This window comes from Eptesicus fuscus, chromosome 1 (assembly GCF_027574615.1).
Source record: "Eptesicus fuscus isolate TK198812 chromosome 1, DD_ASM_mEF_20220401, whole genome shotgun sequence".
Classification (NCBI taxonomy): domain Eukaryota; kingdom Metazoa; phylum Chordata; class Mammalia; order Chiroptera; family Vespertilionidae; genus Eptesicus; species Eptesicus fuscus.
Window position 1 is genome coordinate 118416239 of NC_072473.1, and position 22838 is coordinate 118439076.

Here is a 22838-nt window from a genome sequence, read left to right on the forward strand (position 1 = left end):
GAATGAGCTACAAAGCAATATGCAGGTGGATGCTACTTGTGCTGGGCGTGGAGGTGCCCAAGAGAAGCTAAGCTGTGAACTCAAACCAGCTGCCACTAGTGCCAGGCCTGGGGCCACTTAGCAAGAGGTACAGGTCATCCCGATGTCAGATGCTGCTTGTTTGGCATTTGTGAATTTTTGAGAGATTTTAGGAAAGTCTGAAGCATGAGCCAAGATAGGCTGTTTATGTCAAAAATCCACTGGAAGCAGCTTGAGTGGGTCTACAGTTGGATGGGATGGGGTCTCAGGGAATCACTGGGGTAGGCCAAACTGTGTTAGCCAAGTTGATGGAGACTCAGATATGGTGCCCTCCTGTGCCTACAGAGGGAAGGCTCAGCAAAGGAATAATAGCTTCTGTCAGCACTTCTGTTGGGAGAAAGCTGCCTCTCCAGTTCTTGCCCAAAGCCTACAATTCAGTTCCTCCCCATATATCCCTGGTGCCTTTCAAGCTACTGCCCCAGTTCTGGAACCTTTATGTGGGCCTTTTAAGAGGAACACCTGTGAGTCCAGCTTCCCTTCAATTCATTCAGCTATACATTCTTGGCTGGCTTTCACAGGCAAAAGTTATGGGGGCTTCTCTTCCTAACACTGGAATCCTGGGTTGAGGAACCTGTTATGGGGCTGTGACCCCTTGCTTTTTGGGGGTACCTCCGCAGCTGAGATATCCCTCCTGTTGATTATTTGCCAAAGATGGGTGTGGGACCAGCCTGTTCCATGCTTCCATCACTCCTACCAGTCTTGATGTGACTTCTTCTGTATATCCTTAGTTATTGGACTTCTGTTCAGCTAGACATCAGGTGGTTCTAAATGATGGCTGTCCTGTAGTTTAGTTGTAATTTTGATGTGGTCATGGGAGGATATGTGTACCACATTTACCTAACCAGAAGCCATAATTTTAAAATGTATATTTGCTTAGTATCTAGAGATCTTGCTAAATTCACATATCCTAATAATCTTTCTATATGGATTATTTTTGATGTTTGTATATATGTTCAATCATACTGTCTGAATGATGATGGCTTTTATTCATTCCTTGCCAATTTGTATACTTTCTTTTTCTTATATTATTGCACTGGCTGGAACTTGTAGAATTATGTTATAGTAGAGGCCCAATGCACAAAATTCATGCAAGAGTAGACCTTCCTTCCCCCAGCTGCCAGCACCGGCTTCCCTCGCAGCCCCGATTTCATCCACAAGAATGTCTGGTCTAATTAGTATATTATGCTTTTATTATTATAAATAGAAATTATGATCATAGTCATCTTTTCTCAGTTTCAATTTAATAATTTAACATGTATATTAATGATAATGTTTGCAAAAAATAATAATGATGTTTGCTGTGTGTCTTTTGTGGGTAATGTTTATCAGATTAAAGTAGCTTATAGTCTTAGTTTTCAATAAATTTTTATCATGAATAGATGTTTAGTATTGTATCAAATAGTTATTATTTATCTATTGAGATGATCATATGCTTTTTCTTTTTTATTCCATATATGTGATGATTACATTGATTGGTGTTCAAATGTTAAAACAATTTTTCTTTCCTAAAATAAACACAAATTGTTCAATGTATTATTTTATGCCATGTAATTCTAGATTTGTTCTATTTTGCTTAGGATTTTTGCATCTATTTTCATAAGTAAGATTGGCCTGTTTGTTTGTTTTTTATAATATCCTTGTCAGAATTTTATGTCAAGGTTTTGCTGGCCTCATAAAGCACATTGTTAAGTGTTTCCTCTTTTTCTGTTCTTTGGAAAATTTTATTAAAGACTGGCAGCTTTTCTTCCTTAAATGTTTGGTGTATTTACAAGTAAAGTCATCTGAGACTGATTTTCTTTGTGGGAATATTTTTCATTGTGTAGAAGGGTTCTTTAGAAACTATTCAGTTTCCATTTTTCTTGTGCCTATTTTTGTAAGTTCTAAGAATTTGTTCATTTCCTTGAAATTTTCAAATTTATTGACAACATTTTTTTTGTAATATCTTCTTATGATGTTTTATGTCTATAGTAACTATAGTGATGTCATCTTTTTCATTCTTGATTTTGGTTATTTTGGTCTTCTGTATTTTCTTCTTGATCGGTTCCTATCAGGGGTTTATCACTTTTATTGGTCTATGCAAACCATCTATTATTGCTTTCTACTGTGTGTTTGTTCCTATTTAATTAATTTCAGCTCTCATAATTATTATTTTTATCCTTTTATCTTCTTTGAGTTTACTTTGCTCTCCTCATTTCTTAGAATAAATGCTTGGGTCCTTGTTTTTCAGGTGATTTTTATTTCTGCCTTTGAAATCTTCTTTTACACATGATTGAGTTATATTATACAAACTAGAGGCCCGGTGCACGAAATTCGTGCATGGAGGGGGGATTGTCCCTCAGCCCAGCCTGTACCCTCTCCAATATGGGACCCCTCAAGGGATGTCTGACTGCCTGTTTAGGCCCGATCCCACAATCCAGGACTGCTGGCTCCCAACTGCTTGCCTGCCTGCCTTCCTGATTGCCCCTAACTGCTTCTGCCTGCCAGCCTGATCACCCCCTAACCACTCTGATGCCAGCCTGTTTTCCCCCAACTTCCCTCCTCTGCCTGCCTGGTCACCCCTAACTGCCCTCTCCTGCAGGGTTGATCACCTCCAACTGCCCTTCCTTGAAGGCCTGGTCCTTCTCAACTGCCCTCCCTTGCAGGCCGAGTGCCTCCCAACTGCCCTCTCCTGCTGGCCATCTTGTGGTGGCCATCTTGTGTCCACATGAGGGCAGGATCTTTGACCACATGGGGGCAGCTATATTGTGTGTTGCAGTGATGATCAATCTGTATATTACTCTTTTATTAGATAGGATAGAGGCCTGGTACAGGGGTGGGGGCCAGCTGGTTTGCCCTGAAGGGTGTCCCGGATCAGGTGGGGGTTCCCTTGGGGCATGGGGCGGCCTGAGCGAGGGGCCTGTGGTGATTTTCAGGCCAGCGACAGCCCCTGGCAACCCAAGCAGAGGCCCTGGTATCTGGAATTTATTTTCCTTCTACAATTGAAACTTTGTACCCTGGAGAAGAGCCAAGCCTGGGGCTCCCTCTGAGGCCGGAAGCCATTTGTGTTGGGGTTATAATTGAAACTTTGTTGCCTTAAGCGGGTGGGCCCAGCCAGGGTGTGCAGAAAGCTTTGCTTCCCCTGTTGCTGCCGGCAACCCTGGCCTGCTCTCTCAAGCTCCATTCTGCCGCCATTTGTTTGAATTTGTTTACCTTCTATAATTGAAACTTTGTAGCTTGAGTGGAGGCTTAGGCCTGGCAAGGGCAGGTGGAAAGCTTGGCTTCCTCTGTTACCTAGGAAACCTTGCTCTCTGTGGCTGTAGCCATCTTGGTTTGGGTTAATTTGCATGCTCGCTCTGATTGGATGGTGGGAGTGACTTGTGGCCGTGGCTTGTGGGTGTGTCAGAGGTATGGTCAATTTGCATATTTGTCTATTATTAGGTAGGATTTTGATATGCGTCAACTTCTTTCTCAGTCATTTCAAAATATCTTCTAGTTTTCATGATGATTTCTTCTTTGTTCTATAGTTTATTCAGAACTGTAACTCTTAATTTCCAAACTTATGGGGACTTTATAGTTATCTTTTGTTACTGATTTCAAGTTTAATTCCATACTGTTCAAAAAACATGCTATAAATAATTTTAATACTTTTAAATGTGTTCAGACTTATTTTATAGTTCAGCATATGGCAAATATTTGTAAATGTTCCATGTGCACTTTAAAATTTTATAGTTATCTATTACAGTGCTATTTATGTGTCAATTAGATCAAATTTGTTAATCATGTTCCTCAAAATCTATATATTTTCTTATTTGTCTTCTTGTTCTTTCAGTGAATGAAAAGTGGTAGGGGGAGCCCATTAAGGTCTCTATGGTTGTTAATTTGTCCTTTTCTCCTTTTTGTTCCTTCAATTTTGCTTCATATATTTGGCCTGATTTTTTTTTTCAGTATTGAAAATTTCTTAGCTATTACCTAGTCAAATATTTTTTCTATATCTGTGAGACTGACAAGAGATCTACCAAGTCCCTAGTCTTCCAAATGCCTCTACCAGAATTGACAGACACTTCTAGAGGAAAAGTATCAGATATGTCAGACTCACGTCTCTGGGTTTTCTTTTCCTCCTAGAACTTGGCCCAATTTTGTTTTCTTTTTTGTGAACTCCAGTAACATCTAACAGATTTTTAAATATATTTTGTCTAGATATATTAATCAGGAGAGAATAATAAAACTTTCTTATGTCACAATCACTAGAAACATAATTCTACCTTTAAATTTTTATATGCATACTTGACAAAGTATCTCTTACCTCATTTCTGAGTAATGCAGGCTTTAAAAATATTTCACTCAAGGCACTTCATCACAAATATTAGTAGGCAGCATTTTATTTCTATGTTGTTTTTCTAATCCCCAAACATCATCATTATTGTTATTACTAGAGGCACAATGCAAGAAAATTCGTGCAAGAGTAGGCCTTCCTTCACCCGGCTGCCGGCACCAGCTTCACTCCAGCACCTGGGACCTGGGCTTCCCTTGGGCCACCAGCAAGCATCCAGGACCCGGGCTTCGCTCCGGCCCCAGCTTTGTCCAGAAGGACATCCAAAATGACATCTGGGAGGATGTCCGGTCTAATTAGCATATTATCCTTTTATCATTATAGACTAGAGGCCCAATGCACAAAATTTGTGCACGGGGGAGGTGTCCCTCAGCCCAGCCTGCACCCTCTTGCAATCCAGGACATCCTTCTCACAATCTGGGACCACTGGCTTCTGACTGCTCACCAGCCTGCCTGCCTGATCACCCCTAACCATTCTGCCTGCCTGCCTGATTGCCCCTAACCACTCGCCTGCCTGCCTGATCACCCCTAACCATTCTGCCTGCCTTCCTGATTGCCCCTAACCACTCATCTGCCTGACTGATTGCCCCCAACCATTTGCCTGTCTGCCTGATGGCCCCAACCACTCTGCCTGCCTGCCTGATCGCCCCTAACCACCTCTGCCTTGGCCCACACCACCGCAGTTTTGTCCAGAAGGACATCCAGAAGGACATCTGGAAGGTCATTCGGCTGTCCGGTCTAATTGGCATATTATGCTTTTATTATTATAGATTATTATTATTTTAGTCAGTGCTTCCTTGCTATTTCTCTGGGATAATAGATAGTTTATTAGTCTCCATCTCACTAATATTTCAAGAGTCCTCGCTTTCTTGTAAGAGTTTCAGTCCAACTCCCCAATCATAAATGATCCAAAGACTTCATCTCTTTTCTCTTTGTGAATGTAAGAACCCCAGCCCCTGTTTATTACTGGTATAATAACACCTCAAGGCTGCCAGAGGGCTAACTTATATGTTTACTGCTTTGGCTGTTAACAACATTTTTGCTTCTGACACTTGAGAATTTCTCTGTCTTGTGAGCTAATACATGCTGCTTTTAAAAGTATTGCATTATATTCAACATTTGTAAGGGTTTATATTGAGATGGATTAATGATAGTCTAGTCTGCCATTTTGCTGATACTGTTTATCTGGTCCTATTAATTTTTAGGAAATCCCCAGAATGATACACTCTTCTAGGCCTAAAATTTATAGTTCTTTAAAAACAATAATGCAAAATATTTGTCTCTAATTGTTTCAGTTAGCTCTGACCTGATTGGCTATGACTAATTTAACTCCCTAATCTTAGAAAGGCCCTTTCAGTTCAGCTTTTAGTGTCTTGGGAGAGGCCATTAAGAGGAGCATAATTACAAAATTAGGTTCACCACAAGAATTAAGATTATAAATCCAGATTATCAATCAGATTCAGAACCAAGATATAGAGAGTAGGTACTGTTTCAAGATGAATCTACTTGAGTTACCATTTATTATTAGGCCAACCCCTCCTTTTTTGTATTTTCTGGGACCTGTACTTTAACAATTTGGCGATCACACACAGAGGTTTCCAGTCAATCTTTTCATTCACCCATTCCAGTCTTGCATTACAACTAAGTATTATTTTATCAATATGGCTCTTCCTAAAGTCACCCACAATTTCCAATATTATACAAATAACTACTCCCTTCCTACTTTAACAGTGTCCCCTTTTGGCTTTAGTTACACTACAATCTCCTGGGTTTTCTCCTATCACTCATTGCCCTCTTCTACCTTACCTTTAAATCATGGAATGCCTCAGGGCTTATTTCTGAGGCTCTTCTATTTTTGTTCTTTAGAATATCATCTAGTCTCACACTTTTAATATCACATATATTCTAATGGTTGCCAATTTCATATTTCCAGCCCTAGCCTGTCAAATTCATATATTCTACTCCTTGATTGACATCTTCACTTGGCTATCTATACATTATCTCAAAGTTAATCTGGTTGATCTTCCACTGCTATTCTTAATGGCAGCATTATCCACCCATTTGATTAAGCCAAAACTTTTATTTTCCCCAAACTTTATTCCCCATATCCAGTCATGAGGAGGAAATCCTATTGGTTCTACCTACAGATATATTTCAAATCTTTCCAATGGCCCTATTAAGTGTAAATATTATTACTTTCATTGTGTAGTTACACAAACAGAGATTAAGAGCACATGTTAGTAATTTGCCTAAGGGTACACAGCTTTTATGTAAAGAAATCCTTATTTCACATCCACTATTTTTCCAATGAGAACTTCACCCTCAAAGAACACTTGTGAATAAATTAGTGAACAAATTGATCTAGGTAATAATAAAATCCATAACCTTGGTTTTATCAGAAGAATATTCTCTCCTACTAAAAAAAAACTCTGCCATCTATACTAGTATAGTAGAAACCTTTGTTACATATGAAAAGCTTTGATACATGTAATATAGGGTAATCTAAAATCATCACATGTCAATACTTCTTTTTTTTCTTTATTGATTAAGGCATTACATATGTGACCTTATCACCCCATTGTCCCCCACCTCCCCGCTCATGCCCTCACCCCCCCCCCAGTGTCTGTATCCATTGGTTATGCTTATATGCATGCATACAAGTCCTTTGGTTGATCTCTCCCCCTTCCCTCCACTCTCCCTTGTCTTCCCTCTGAGGTTTGAGCATCTGATCGATGCTTCTCTGTCTCTGTTTTTGTTCATCAGTTTATGTTGTTCATTATATTCCACAAATGAGTGAGATCATGTGATATTTATCTTTCTCTGACTGACTTATTTCACTTAGCATAATGCTCTACAGCTCCATCCATGCTGGTGCAAATGGCAGGAGTTCCTTTCTTTTTACAGCAGCATAGTATTCCATTGTGTAGATGTACCACAGTTTTTTAATCTGCTCATCTGCTGATGGGCACTTAGGCTGTTTCCAAATCTTAGCTATGGTGAATTGTGCCACTATGAACATAGGGGTGCATATATCCTTTCTGATTGGTGTTTCTAGTTTCTTGGAATATATTCCTAGAAGTGGGATCACTGGGTCAAATGGGAGTTCCATTTTTAACTTTTTTAGGAAGCTCCATACTGTTCTCCACAGTGGCTGCACCAGTCTGCATTCCAACCAGCAGTGCAAGAGGGTTCCTTTTTCTCCGCATCCTCACCAATACTTGTCGTTTGTTGATGATAGCTATTCTGACAGGTGTGAGATGGTACTTCATTGTCATTTTGATGTGCATCTCTCAGATGATTAGTGACTTTGAGCATGTTTTCAAATGTATCTTGGCCTTCTGTATGTGCTCTTGCAAAAAATATCTACTTAGGTCCGTTGCCCATTTTTTGATTGGGTTGTTTATCTTCTTTTGTTAAGTTGTATGAGTTCCCTGTAAATGTTGGAGATTAAACCCTTATCGGAGATAACATTGGCAAATATGTTCTCCCATAGTGGGCTTTCTTGTTGTTTTATTGATGGTTTCTTTTGCTGTGCAGAAGCTTTTCATTTTGAAATAGTCCCATTTGTTTATTTTCTCTTTAGTTTCCATTCTTAATATATAAACATAGTTTAATAATTTAAGACAATGGAAGATAGACAACTTGGCTTCTAGAACTCCTTATTTTTCCTTTAAGAATATATGGCCGAATGCACCCAAAACATATTGCATTCTTTCTATAGGCTTTTATCCCACTTCTTCTCCTCCAGTAGGTGTATTTAACAAGAAAAGGGCTTGCCAAGCTATCATTTGGACTTCTCTACTGTCATAATTTTATTAATAATCAACATTTCTCAACAAAAAGTCAGGAGGACAGAGCATAGGAGATAACCTCTGCAGAGCCAGTATACACCTTGATGATATAAACTAAATATTGGGTGATATTTTGAGATAAGAATGCTGTGTATTTTAACCAATTAGTAGTCATTTTAATTTTTTTTATTTAATAAATCTTTATTGTTCAGATTATTACAGTTGTTCCTCTTCCCCCCCCCATAGCTCCCCTCCACCTGGTTCCCATCCCACCCTCTTCCCTTACCTCCCCCCCACTGTCCTCATCCATAGGTGTACGATTTTTGTCCAGTCTCTTCCCGTACCCCCACACCCCTTTGCCCCTGAGAGTTGTCAGTCCACTCTCTTTCTATGCCCCTGATTCTATTATATTCCCCAGTTTATTCTGTACATCAGATTTTTAATTCACTTGATTTTTAGATTCACTTGTTGATAGATATGTATTTGTTGTTCATAATTTTTATCTTTACCTTTTTCTTCTTCTTCCTCTTTTTAGAGAATACCTTTCAGCATTTCATATAATACTGGTTTGGTGTTGATAAACTCCTTTAGGTTTTTCTTATCTGTGAAGCTCTTTAGCTGCCCTTCAATTCTGAAAGTCAGCTTGGCTGGGTAGAGTAACCTTGGTTGTAGGTTCTTGCTATTCATCACTTTGACTATTTCTTGCCACTCCCATCTGGCCTGCATAGTTTCTGTTGAGAAATCAGCTGACATTCATATGGGTACTCCCTTGTAGGTAATTAACTGTTTTTCTCTTGCTGCTTTTGGTTCTCTCTTTGTCTTTTGCCCTTGGCATTTTAATTATGATGTGTCTTGGTGTGGTCCTCTTTGGATTCCTCTTGTTTGGGGTTCTGTGTGCTTCCTGGACTTGTAAGTCTATTTCTTTCACCAGGTGGGTGAAGTTTTCAGTCATTATTTCTTCAAATAGGTTTTCAGTATCTTGCTCTCTCCCTTCTTCTGGCACCCCCATAATTCTGATGTTGGTACGCTTGAAGTTGTCCCAGAGGCTTCTTACACTATCTTCAAATTTTTGGATTCTTTTTTCTGTTAGCTTTTCCAGTTGAGTGATTTTTGCTTCTTTGTATTTCAAATCTTTGACTTGATTCTTGCATTCCTCTAGTTTGCTGTTGGGTGTCTGTATAATATTTTTTTTTATTTCAGTTAGTGTATGTTTAATTTCTAGTTGGTCCTTTTCCATATCCTCGAGGGTCTCTCTCATATCCTCAAGGGTCTCGCTAAATTTATTGGCCTTTTCTAGGAAATTCTTGAAAAACCTTATAACCGTGGTTTTGAACTCTATCTCCAGTTGTTTGTTTTCCTCCATTTCTTTGGTTTTTTATCTGTTTCTTTGTCTCTGCATTTTGGCTGCTTCCCTGAGTTGGTAGGGTAGCTTTGTGTGCTAGTTGTCCTATATGGGCCAGTGGCTCGGCCTCCCCAGTTACCTGAGGTGAGCACTCTTGGTGCATCCCTTTGTAGACTGTGTGTACAGCCTTGTTGTAATTAAGTCTTGATTGTTGTTGGTATCAGTGGGAGGAGTTGACCTCCAGGCCAATTGGCTGTGAGGATCAGCTGTGTCTACGTCGGGAGATAGCCTTATTCGACTAGACTTGCAAAATTGTAAAAGCCTCTGTGCTCAACTTGGATGGGGCGGAGTTTCAAGGTGGAGCCTACAGCCTTGGCTTCCCGTCAGCCCCACCCTATGAGGTTCCTGGGTCTCAGTGTCCCTCAGTGTCCCTTGGTACTAGCTGCAAGCACCTCTGAGAGAAAGGCGCCCTGGAGTTTCGCCCACTGCCAAACAGTCTATTCTCTCCCCCAATGAATCTGGATTCCCAGATTCTCGCCCGGAATTGGGGTTCCATGCAGTCGGAACTGGGGTTCAGCGCAGTCTGGAGCTTTTGTCTCCTTCCTGCTAGGGCAATCCAGCGGCACAGTCAACAGTCCGTCCTCTGCACGCATTCATGTGTGCGCCTCCAGAGCTCTTCCCTTTGCTGCTCCCCTGAGTTTCCGCCTTACAGCCCAGATTCCTCCAGTATGAGCCTGGGTCCCCAGGGTCTCGCCTGGAACTGCGGTTCATTGCAGTCAGAGCTGGCGTTCAGCGCAGTCTGGAGCTTTTATCTCCTTCCTGCTAGAGAATGCCAGCTAGGCACTCAGCCGCCCTGTCCTCTCCGGCTCTGTCCTCTCCGCACGCATACGCCCGTGTCTCTGTACCTCAGGCTTTTACAGTTCCTCTGATTTTCCTTGTGGTTTTCTCTTTCCTTCTAGTTGTAGGATTTCCAGTCAGCCAGCTTTCCTGTGGTTCTGGATGATGTCCATTTTGTCTTTTAGTTGTATTTTTGAAATTGTTCTACGAGGCTGCAGTTTAGGTGGTTAACTATGCTGCCATCTTGGTTTCTCTCTAGTAGTCATCTTAAATGCTTGAAATAAATGTAAATATTGTTAGTAGGATCAGGGAAAACAGTTGATTATCATCATTGGCAGCTTTTGTACATGATGAAATTGATTAGACAGTTATCTTTTCAATTGTAGAATCTCTCTTCCTGAGTGAAGTTAGGGCGCTATTTTATTGTGTGTGTGTTTTTCCCCCAAACATTGCTCTGCATCATAAAATCCTGGCAACATTATTTGTGATCTTAATGAATTTTTAGTGAAACCCATTTGACATTTTTTTGGCATTAACTTCATTTCTAAGCCTTGAATGTCATTATCATTTTATGAACGTCTCAAAATCAATTTGACTTAGAGTTTATTTTATACTTAGAAACTTAACTATCTTTTTAATGAAATTCCTTATATGTTCTCTCAAGTGCTAGAGGTCTTTGTAACATTTTGGTAATTCTAATGTCTTTGGACATAGTAAATTTTAGTCTTAATAAAATATGTCAGTATATCTTCTTTGAATTCCCACAGAGCTATGTACCATGGAGTGTGGTAGTCATGGAGTCTGCTCAAGGGGAATTTGTCAATGCGAAGAAGGCTGGGTAGGACCAACATGTGAAGAACGCTCCTGTCATTCTCACTGTGCTGAGCATGGCCAATGCAAAGATGGAAAATGTGAGTGTAGCCCTGGATGGGAGGGCGACCACTGCACAATTGGTAAGTACCACTATACTTTGAAAAAAGTAAATTGGATTAATTGAAGAAAAGCATTCTAGTGAGTCAATCACCAGGCTTCTCATAGAATTTGAGGTTTAAGGAGAGAAGAAGGAGGGTTAGCCATAGTTTGAAAGTGTCATTAACTGAGAAGTTTCCTCTTTTGTTTATAATATCTTACTTATTTGTTGTGTCATTTCCTTTCTTGTTACTTCAGTATTCCTTTTAGCTTTCAAGTACTTTGAGTTACTCAAATGAAAAGTGATAGTTTGGAATAGTGTCATTGGTTAATAAGAGAAGTTCTTTTGTTGTGAGGTTAACATTCACTGCCCATATTTTCTTTTGAAAAGTTTAGGTTTTTCAGTTGAAAGCACTTAGAGGCAATTTTATTAAATAAGATTACTTCAATAGGGGCCATTCAATCATTAGGTACTGTCTTTAATGTATATAAGGAAGATACCCCTGACCTATCATCAATAGAACATCTGTGTTGAATTGTTTATTGGATAGCATAGAGAGTTTGTACTGAATCTGTCATCCCTTGTCACCAATTTCACTAATTTTCAGGATATTGCCTGGAAGAACAGTCTGTGGGTGTGAGAAAGTCTATGTAATAATAATTAACCTGTCACGTGGTCTTCACACTATAAAAAACTAATAATAATGAAGGCTTAAGTTTTAAAATACTTTCTTTTTCTGGAAAAAAATATCAAAGCCCTTGATATATACACATATCTGCCACAAAGTTTTCCTGTAATACAGAGGGACAAGTACTATTCCCATTGTTCAGCTAAGGAACGTGGGTCACAGCATGTTCCAGTGGCATTCCATGAGCACGCAGAAAATTCATGTAGAGCAAAGGAAGCATGAGGGTCTGAACACCCAAGTCATTGCTTGTGAGCTTTTCCCCTCCATGACACTGTACTCCAGCTTCCATTTTTAGGTGAAGGTATTTTGTTATAGTGGTTGGAACTTGCCAAAGTAATGTATAATATAGATAATATATATCATATAATCTTAATAAACTGCATTACCACTCTACTAAATGTACAGTAATCTTGTTCTGTAACTGTGGAAAATATTTAAGATTCATTAAAAAAGTGGTGAGGGGTGAAATTCACATGCAGCTTAAGTAATTACATTTCTGCACTATAGTATGTTTTTTGCCTTCATATAAGAGGATTTAAATATTGTGATGATTACTAAAGGTGGTTACTTCAGAACTTCCTTCTAAACATATCGCTAATAAGAAGTTCTAGCTAGTGTTCTTTCACAAAAGTTATTACTAAAATGTAAAAATGCAGTTGTTATAGTTTTAATGAAATATGACACTTTTTAAATGAAGCCTAATAGAGTTTCGTACAGAAAAGCCATTAATATCTTTCCCAGAGAAAATATGATGCCCAAACTACACGAGCCAGTGTACCAATTTTTGAGCTGCAGGCATTCTGCAGTTCACAGTTTGCTGTTCTCCTTCCAGGCAACAGATGGTAAACCATTAGTAAATGTTGTATAGCTTTGGTCTCCCAGAAATTCATTTCATCACTCTTTTTCCCCCCTTTTAGCTCACTACTTAGATGCTGTTCGAGGTAAGATTTTTCTCAGTAGTTTTATAACAAAAAAATATTTTAAATGGAAAATGTGCATGTGGGAAAGGAAGAGTTGGTGTTTTGTTTTTTTCCTTTCACTTTTGGAAATTCTAAGTATAATATTGTCAAGTTCATGCTATAATAGTCAGATCATAAAGTATTTTGTTTTAACAACAAACAAGACTCATTTTTTGCCATATCGTGTAATAGATGGATAAGCAGTTTTAAGAACTTGTTTTCCTTGTTTTTGGTGTGTGTGTGTGTGTGTGTGTAACACGTAACACATACAGGTAATTATTCAATAAAGTAGACTTAGGCAGACAGTTGAACTTTTTTTAACATAACAATATAGCTCTAAGTCCATGTACAGTGTCCTTACAAGGTTAGAAGAATTATCCCTCTATAAGGACTTCATCATTCGCCCCCCAGTGATCTGCCTTTGATAGAGATACTTGAGTTTTTTTGTCAGATATCCTGGTGCCTTTTATTACCTCAGCCTCAGAAGGTTGAACACATTCCAAATTATTCCTAAATTCTCATATCCTTTGTATATCCATGAGAATGGAACTGGATAAAATCCTTTCTTAAACCTAAATATGTTCATCCTATACCAATTCTTGAGGAATACACACACACAGTTATGTGCCACATTATAATGGTTCAATGACGGACTACATATACAACAGTGGTCCCATAAAATTATAATGGAACCAAAACATTCCTATTGCCTGGTGACCTCATAGCCATCATAATGTGATAGTGCATGCATTACTCACATGTTTGTGTTGATGCTGGTGTAAAAAACCTGCACTGCAAGTCATATAAAAGTAGAACAAATACAATTGCAGTAATAGGCTGTACCATCTAGGTTTGTGTAAGTATGCTCAATGATGTTCTACAACAAAATTGCCTCATGATGCATTTTTCAGAACATACCCCTGTTATTAATCAGTGGGTGACTGTTCGTATGCACACACACACACAAAAACACACACACACAATAGTTGGTCCTCCATATCTGTGGGATTCACATCTGCAGATTCAACTAACCACAGATCAAAAATACAGGGTGGGGTAAAAGTAGGTTTGCAGTTGTTCGTATGGAAAATAATACAATAATCTATAACAATCTATAATAATAAAAGGGTAATATGCTAATTAGACTGGACATCCTTCCGGATGTCATGTCCCAGGTCCTGGGTTCCTGCAGGTGGCCGGAGGGAAGCCTGGGTCCCAGGTGCTGGAGGGAAGCCAGTGCTGGCAGTGGGGAGGGGAGGGGGAAGGAAAGCTTACTCTTGCATGAATTTCATGCATCGGACCTATAGTTGCTAAATAATAATACAAGAATAAACTCTGTGTTTCATGTACTCACAACTATAAACCTACTTTTGCCCCACCCTGTATTAGAAAACAAAAATTTCTGAAAGTTGATTCCTAAACTATAAAGTATAACAACATTTATATGGTATTTACATTCTATTAGGTATTATAAGTAATCTGGAGAAGTATATGGGAGGATGTGCATAGGTTATATGCAAATACAACACCATTTTATATAAGGAACTTGAGCATCCTCAGATTTTTGGTACCCCTGGGATCCTGGAACCAATTAACCACAAATACTGAGGGACAACTATATATATATAATATTTTCATATTTTCTAGCAGCCACCTGCCACTTCATTTTAAAGTTTTTTCTTCCTCTGGTCTGTTGATAGTTGCTTGGAAAACCATTTGGAAGGAACACTGTGTTGTATCTACAGATTCAAAAAAAACACCTTCTTTTGTCCTTTATACTTATGGAATTTTCTTACAAAGACATTAAATGAAAATATATTGATTAGACTATCTCCAGTAAAATCCAGATCTGGTCCAGTATTGCTACTGGGAAAATTTCCAGAAGACCTATACCTTTATTGCTGTCTCTGTTCATCTGCCCACTGAGCACTTGGCACATGCACAGTTGCCCTCTGGAATAGCCTAACTCTGAACTACTGGTAGAAAGAGAAGGGAATCCCTGAGAAATCAAAAGTCTAAATAGAGACCATTGCCAATGTTTGCAGTTTACCAATAGATAGAAGTCATTTAAGCATAACAATTTTCTCTTGACTAAATTTATCTAGTTGTTCTCTAGAATTCCAAAAATCTAAATTTGGCATGCGTTAATTCCATAAACATTTGTTGTGTACTTACTACAGGCATAATATTATGCTAGCTTCTGAGAGAGATACCAGATAAGTAAGAAAATCAATCTTTAGCCCTAAGATTAATAATGATCTTAAAGAGAAAAAAATTAATAGATGTAAAGCAGCTGCAGCAGTTTTTATGGCACCATATGGGCAAACAATGGTAAAGTCTGAACTGTAGACCAATATAACTAAGCCCTAAAGCTGTGTATCCCAAGGAAAAAAATCCGCACAGACTTGAAATAGGGGATGTTTCTCTTCATGGAAACTGCTGCCTTTCCCCAGCTTATTGGCCATAACTACATACAGCATCATCCATCCAGTTTTGATTGAGATGAAGATATACATTTTTTTAAAAGAAACAGAAAACATTTTTTGTCCCCATCATGGTTTTTCTGGTATCTGAACCAGAGGTTGGGAATTGGCGTTGTCGTTAATAATGCTTAATTGGCTCCCTAAGGAAAATCACAGCAGAGTAAAGGATGACAAGTTCCCTAGGAAGTTTTGGAAGCAAGCAAGCTCTTCTTCCATTTATTCAACACCTCATCTGAATGGAGCCCAGATGATTAGATGCTTCCCTGTAGAGGGAGATACAGCATAGTTGGCCAATCCCATTCTAATGTCTGTGTGATTATTACTCTCTGCTGTCTTTTCAGATGGCTGCCCGGGGCTCTGCTTTGGAAATGGGCGATGTACCCTGGATCAAAATGGTTGGCACTGTGTGTGTCAGGTGGGTTGGAGTGGGACAGGCTGCAATGTTGTCATGGAAATGCTTTGTGGAGATAACTTGGACAATGATGGAGGTGAGTCATTTATAAAATGTTCATATAAGAAAGGAATAGCCCAGCCTCTAGCATAGTGATGACCAATCTAGCCAAGAGTGAAAATTAGGAATCCTTAGTATAAACAATATTGAGTTATATAAGGTCATACTGTTTTTAAATCTCAGTTTATTGAAAATTTACTATAATCAGGTAATACTCGAAACTCTTTGCATTCATTATATCTCATTTAATTCCCATACCAACATCATGAGGTATAGGTACAATTTTTCATATTAATAGATGGAAAAACTAATGCTTGGAATGGGGATGGTAAATGACTTTTCCAAGGTCATACAGCTAGAAAGCAACAGAACCAAGATTCCAATTCAGGGATATATGACTTTAGACTTTGTTTTCTTAACTACTATTACAATGTTACCTCCCTTACCAATGTCATTTACTCTATACCAAATTAAATCAGTGTATCCGTGTCCAAACTGCCAGATGCTAGTGTAGCTTGCACTATATGGAATGTGAAATAGTTTTCTTTGTTCTTAGCTATTTAGAGCTCCCTCTTGTGTCTCTACCTTTTAGTAACACTTTATATCTTTCAAAGGACATACATAGCATCAGGATGGTTCACAGTAGAATTTTTTTATATTTAATTCAAGAGCTGCACATGATGTTTTAAAAAGCCATATGCAACTTCAAGGCCTTAGGGTAACCACTTCTATTTTAGTCAAGCAAACAAAACCACGTAATACATTGTACAATCAGGCCTCAAAACAGCTCAAATCACCTCTGAATGAGCCTAAAACAACAAATTATCACTTTCCTATTACTTTCCACACAAGGAAACATAAAATTAAAAGAAAGCTTCCTTTCTAATTTCTGTATATTAGCTTAAAAATGAAGTAGATTATTCAATTTGACTCCTCACTTTTCTATACTGCTTAGACAATTATATATCTTGTCGTTTGAACCCAAACATGAGGTTTAAATCAATAAGGTAGTAATCATAATTTAAGCACCAAATTGAGTGTGAGTTTTCTCCTCTTTTGTCCTGGCTAGCAGTTTATGTTAGAAAGTTATAAGACCTTATGAATTTTATGTGGAAGCAACTTTGTGGTTAAGAACACAGGGCTTTGAAGTTGAACTTTCTGGGCTCAAATACTAGGTCTGCTGTGTACTTACTAGCTCTATGATTTGGGAAAAGTTAATTCATGTGAACTACTTAAAAGATGATAAGCTATACCACTACCCCCCTAAGCACACACATACACATACAATAAACTTAGGATAACAGACCATTTTCTGACAATATTGTTTACTACCTATCTAAATTGAAGTTCTCGTTTGGGAAGCCAGAGTGAGGTTTTCAATTAAATGTTACACTAATCAATTATTTACTTGACTTTTATGGCCCTCCAAGACTTATCTTTTCCTTCCTTTACTTCCTTTTCATTACATGCCTCTTTACCTCATGAGCCCTCTCCTCTACACCCATTATTCTCTACCCATCATTTAAGTCCCAACTCAAGCCATATCTCTCATGAAACCTCTGACATCCACCACGTCAATCTCCCCTGGTGCTTATCACATGTACTATACAACCAAGCACTTAAATATATTCTGTCTATATGATTATCTTGTTTCATGAGAAGCATGATCCAGAGTTCATAGTTACATGCTCAATATAATCACTAACAATATTGGCTTGCTTGTATTAGGGGTTTACTCTGTGTAAGGCACTGTGCTGAGTCCTTTCATGGATCATTTAATTTAATCCCCTGATGTAGAAGTACTACTTTACAAATTAGGAAGCCGAGGTACAGAGAAGTTAAATAAGAATATATAGCAAGAAAATAGAACCAGGCTATAAGCCTAGGTGGTCTGCCTCATTCCAAACACGATTTGAGGTAGTAATAGAGATTTCTCAGTTGATGTATTGATTAAAAGATTTCTGCTCAGAAAATACATTAACACTCTCTGTGATTATAATTTCTGACTCAATTAGGGTTGAGCCAAGATATGTTTCCTGCCTTAATAAAGTACAGCTTGATAAAAATTACTGAATATATAATAATCAAGCATTTCTATGGCCTCAATGTTACCTCAAGGTAGCCAAAATGTTTAATGAATAGGTCAATTAAATATTAATGGATTAATGGGTTATTAATTATCAATATCTGTGGTATACATAAACACAAAAGATATAGAAGATTTTGCTGAATGTGTATTGACCTCTGAATACTTCTTTAAAATTGTGTGTCTGTGTGGCAATCAAAAACCCCATATGGATTCAGTGTATTTTTATGAGTTTCTTTAGGGGGTATGAAGGGGAGCTCCTTCAGAGTTTTAATTACCATATTTTTTCCTTCAGCAGGATTAAAATGATATGGATTTTAAATATATATTTGATTCTATCTTGAGATGGTAAGATGGGTTAAATAACCTCTGAAAGCCCCATTTTGGACAATAATTCCATTTTATTGTGTTTAAATAGTATTCCTAAGAATACATAAAATGTCCTTCATTTGGTAGTTTCAAGATTAATTTAGTTGACTATGACTAATGATTAATATTAGGATACTTGTTTGTGCATGTGTGTGTGCATTTTAATGAAATCAAAAAGTGCCAATTGAACCTTTTGGAAAAACGTGGTCCTGGGTTTTTAAATGTAATTCTTCAAAAATCTTCTCAATAAAAAAAAAAAATTCAAGCAGTTGCTTCAAGTACCTGCTACCTGATTACTCCATATTATAGTTGATACTTAAAGAGTGGCTGGGGTTTTTACATTCTAATCAGCTTTGAATACTCCTGCAGCTTTGACTTTAGTTACACTCTTATTCAATGCATTGTGACTCTTAGTAACTAATTGGGCTACGTTGAATATGTGGGTGACACAGCTGGTCTAGGAGCTACCTAAGAGCTCCTTGAACAGTAAAAACAGTACAGAGAATGAATAACCTTGGAATTTATTTATTAATATGCAAGAAAAGAAAAGGAATCTTAGATATTTTATATAGAAAAACTAATTACTATAGAAATCACAAATCTATCAAATGTTTTGACCTTATTTATGTACCAGGTACATAACCCTGTGCTTGGAAGAGGTTACTCAACATTATGGGGACCACATTTTTATGTGTCCTGATTTGGGGTTTAGAAGATATGATAACCATATATTACATGCACATATGAATTGACATGAGGAAAAAAGTTTAGATATTATATTAACTGAATCAGAGTAGCTAAAACAGACTAGCGAGAGCAAGCTAGAGCTATCAGATGTTAAAGAATATTTTAAAGCTATGGTAATTAAAACAAAGTGGTATTGATGTAAGAGTAGACAAATTAATATAACTGAATAAAAGATCTTGAACACTACCCAGCACAAATATAAATTTAGTATGCTATAAAACCAGCATCAAAGATTAGGAGGGAAAAGAAGCATTATGAAATAAATGGTGTGAGATAAATATTAAAGAAAAAGCCCTAGATTTTCAATTCATACCATATTCCCAAAACTAAGATAAATAAAAACACTCCAGCTAATTACTGAGCTGAAAGTAAAAGAAAACTCAAACACAATTAAAAGAAAATATCAGTGACAGATTTCAAGATGGGAAGGGACTTTAAATATAAAAGCAAGGAAAGAAACTACAGTAGGAAAAAATGATAAATTGGATTTCATAAAAATGTCTAATTTCTTTATGTTGCTTGGCTAAGTTTATAGACCATTCAATATCTTACTATTTGGAAATATCAAAAATTGCACTCTCTCATATATAGCCATTAGTCACATGTGACTTTAAATTTAACTTAAATAAGATTAAAATTTCTATTTCTCAATTGCACTAGTCACATTTCAAGTGCTCAGTTATCACATAAGGCTGGTGACTACTCTGTTAGTGCAGATCTAGAGCATTCCCATCATCAAAGAAAGTTCTATTAGATAGTGCTGATCCAACTATTTGACTCAAATGTTTACCTTTCAGCCAAACATACCATATTGGGTACTTAGTGTTTCATTTATTCATTACTACTTTGTGCCAAGTATTATATTTGGCACTGGGGAGAAAAAGACAAACAAGAGAAGTTTCTGCCATGTGGAGCTTATGGCTAGAAAGGAAAACAGCTATTAAATAAGAAACTTCCCAGCTGGTGTGGCTAGGTGATTGAGCATAGACCTATGAACTAAGAGGTCTCCGGTTCAATTCCCAATCAGGGCACATGTGCGAGTTGCAGGCTCGATCCCCAGTGGGGAGTGTGTAGGAGGCAGCCGATGAATATATCTCTCTCATTGATTCTGTCTCTATACCCTTCTCCCTTCCTCTCTCTCTAAAATCAATTTAAAAAACATGTTTTTTTAAAAAAGAAACCACACAAATAACTATATGTACAACTGTAAAGCATTCCATAAAATTTTTAGAGTGCTATAAATGTAAATAGAACATCCTAACCAAGTCTACATGATTAGGGAGGCCTCACATGAGTCAGAGGAAGAATGTTCTAGGCCAAGGAAACAGCATACACAAGTGCCCTCAGATGGAAATGTACTAGCCTCTTCTAGGAGGGAAAAGCAAGTCACTGCAGCTGGAATGCAATGAGTCAGGGAGAGATTGGTAGGAGACAAGAATATAAAGGTTGTCAATTACCAGATCATACAGAACAGTGTGAATTTCATAAGATCTTCATCTATCAAAGATTATATTTTATGCACTACACTTATAGAGGAAGGAAAGTGGGTTGTGATACTCTGGGAAGATTGTCAAGGAGATTAAAAATCCTATCTAATAAAGAGGCAATATGCAAATTGATTGTCACTCGAACACACAAGATGCTGCCCCCATGTGGTCAAAGATGGCCACCCCCATGTGGACACAAGATGGCTGCCACAAGATGGCCGGCAGGAGAGGGCAGTTGGTGGGGACCAAGCCTGCAAAGGAGGGCAGTTGGGGGCGATCAGGCCTGCAGAGGAGGACAGTTGGGGGGTGACCAGGTTGGCAGAGGAGGGCAGTTAGGGGCAATCAAGCCAGCAGAGGAAGGCAGTTGGGGGTGACCAGACCTGCAGGGGAGGACAGTTGGGGAGAACCAGGCCTGCAGGGGAGGGCAGTTAGGGGTGACCAGGCCTGCAGGGAAGGACACTTAGGGGTGACCAGGCCAGCAGATGAGGGCAGTTGAGGGTGACCAGGCCTGCAGGGGAGGACAGTTGGGGGGGACCAGGCTTGCAGGGGAGGGCAGTTAGAGGTGACCAGGCCTGCAGGGAAGGACAGTTAGGGGTGACCAGGCCAGCAGATGAGGGCAGTTGAGGGTGACCAGGCCTGCAGGGGAGGACAGTTACAGGTGACCAGGCCAGCAGGGGAGGGCAGTTGGGGGTGACCAGGCCTGCAGGGGAGGGCAATTAGGGGCAATCAGGCTGGCAGGGGAGCAGTTAGGCATCAATCAGGCTGGCAGGGGAGTGGTTAGGGGGTGATCAGGCTGTCAGGCAGAAGCAGTTAGGGGCAATCAGGCAGGCAGGCAGGTGAGCAGTTGGGAGCCAGCAGTCCTGGATTGTGAGAGAGATGTCCAGGTCCCAGATAGGAGAGGGTGCAGGCTGGGCTGAGGGTCACACCCCCCTGTACACAAATTTTGTGCACCTGGCCACTAGTATATAGAATAAGAGTGTTTAATCAAAATGGCCCTCCCCCCTCCCCCTGCTCTTTTAAGTAGTTGTCACATATTTGTCCAAGCTTCCCTTGTACAAACTCTTCCAGTGGTCCATGTTCAGATTCACTGGTAAAATCAGTAAGTTAATTGCCTAAAAGAGAATGATGTTCCAGGAATCATTCTTCATAACAAGTCACCATTCATTAAGAACAATAGCTATTTGCAAGCCTGGTGTATGATGTAGTGTTTCTAGATCTGAAAATCAGCACTGTGGGTGAATTATGAACACATATAAGCTCATGGATCAATAAGTTTCATGTTTTGAATGTCACCAGCATGCTGCAGTATTTAATAAAAAGGAAAATGAAATAGAAGGAACAATAAATTGATAACATTTGCTCTGTTTAAGGACCAGACACCCATTCCACATTTACTTTTAAGATTTGGCTGGAACAAAACACCTAACATCAGAAAGCATATTTTAAGTATTGTCTTCTGACCATACCCGCCCCCACCCCCCACCCCCGTTTTTAAGCAGTCCATTTATTAAAGAATTATCACTTAGTTATAAGAACCTAAACTGCCAAGTGATTCCAGATACAAGTGGAAGATAGAAAATCTAAACTCTATAACTCAGTTAACCACTCTGACTGGATCTGTCCCATTGTCTATCAACTAAGGCTAGTAATACTTGACTCCTGCCTACTTAGCAATGATGAAAAGAAATGAGATAATGTTTGAAGCACAGCGATTTAAAGTGGGTAATAAAAGTGTGATGTCAATGACAAATCTATAATATATATTTGGATGCATTAGTTAAATGTTTATTATCTCTAGGTAAATTTACTAATATAAGAGAAATGGGACTTTTAGGACATGCAATAAATATTTATTGAATGCTTACTTTGAGCCAGGCACTATTCTAGTCATGAGGAAATAGCAATGAATAAAAAAGAAATCCACACTTCCATAGACCTTACATTCTCATTGTGAGAGGCAGACAGTAAACCAATTTTTAAAATATAGTATGACAGAAGGTGGTGTGTGATGAATTATTTTAAAAGTGGGGGGGGAAGGATAGGGAGTGTAGGAGAAGGTTGAAATTTTAAATAAGGTGGTCAGAGAAAGCCTCACCAAAAAGGTGGCATTTGAATAAAGACTTAAAGGAGGTGAGGGGTGGGCCATGTTGCTATTGGAGAGAACATTCCAGGCATAGGAATAGTGGGAAGGGGGCTATGGGTTAATAGGAGATAAGATCAGAGAGGTAAGAGAGAGACAGTGAAGAACCAGACTATGAGGAAGTAAGTCATTGTCAGGACATGGGCTTTCACTATGAGTGA

General features: G+C 38.7%; 1 protein-coding gene across 3 annotated transcripts in view; it reads left to right on the top strand.

Moving 5' to 3' along the window:
• The window catches only part of TENM1 (teneurin transmembrane protein 1), a 665414-nt gene that overhangs the window by 461800 nt on the left and 180776 nt on the right, over positions 1–22838 (top strand). For all 3 annotated transcript variants that reach the window (XM_028135671.2, XM_054717981.1, XM_054717985.1), the window contains exons 12-14: positions 11125–11310; positions 12873–12896; positions 15739–15885. In XM_028135671.2, coding sequence (XP_027991472.2) covers positions 11125–11310; positions 12873–12896; positions 15739–15885 — 357 coding nt within the window. The remainder of the gene's footprint in view (positions 1–11124; positions 11311–12872; positions 12897–15738; positions 15886–22838) is intronic.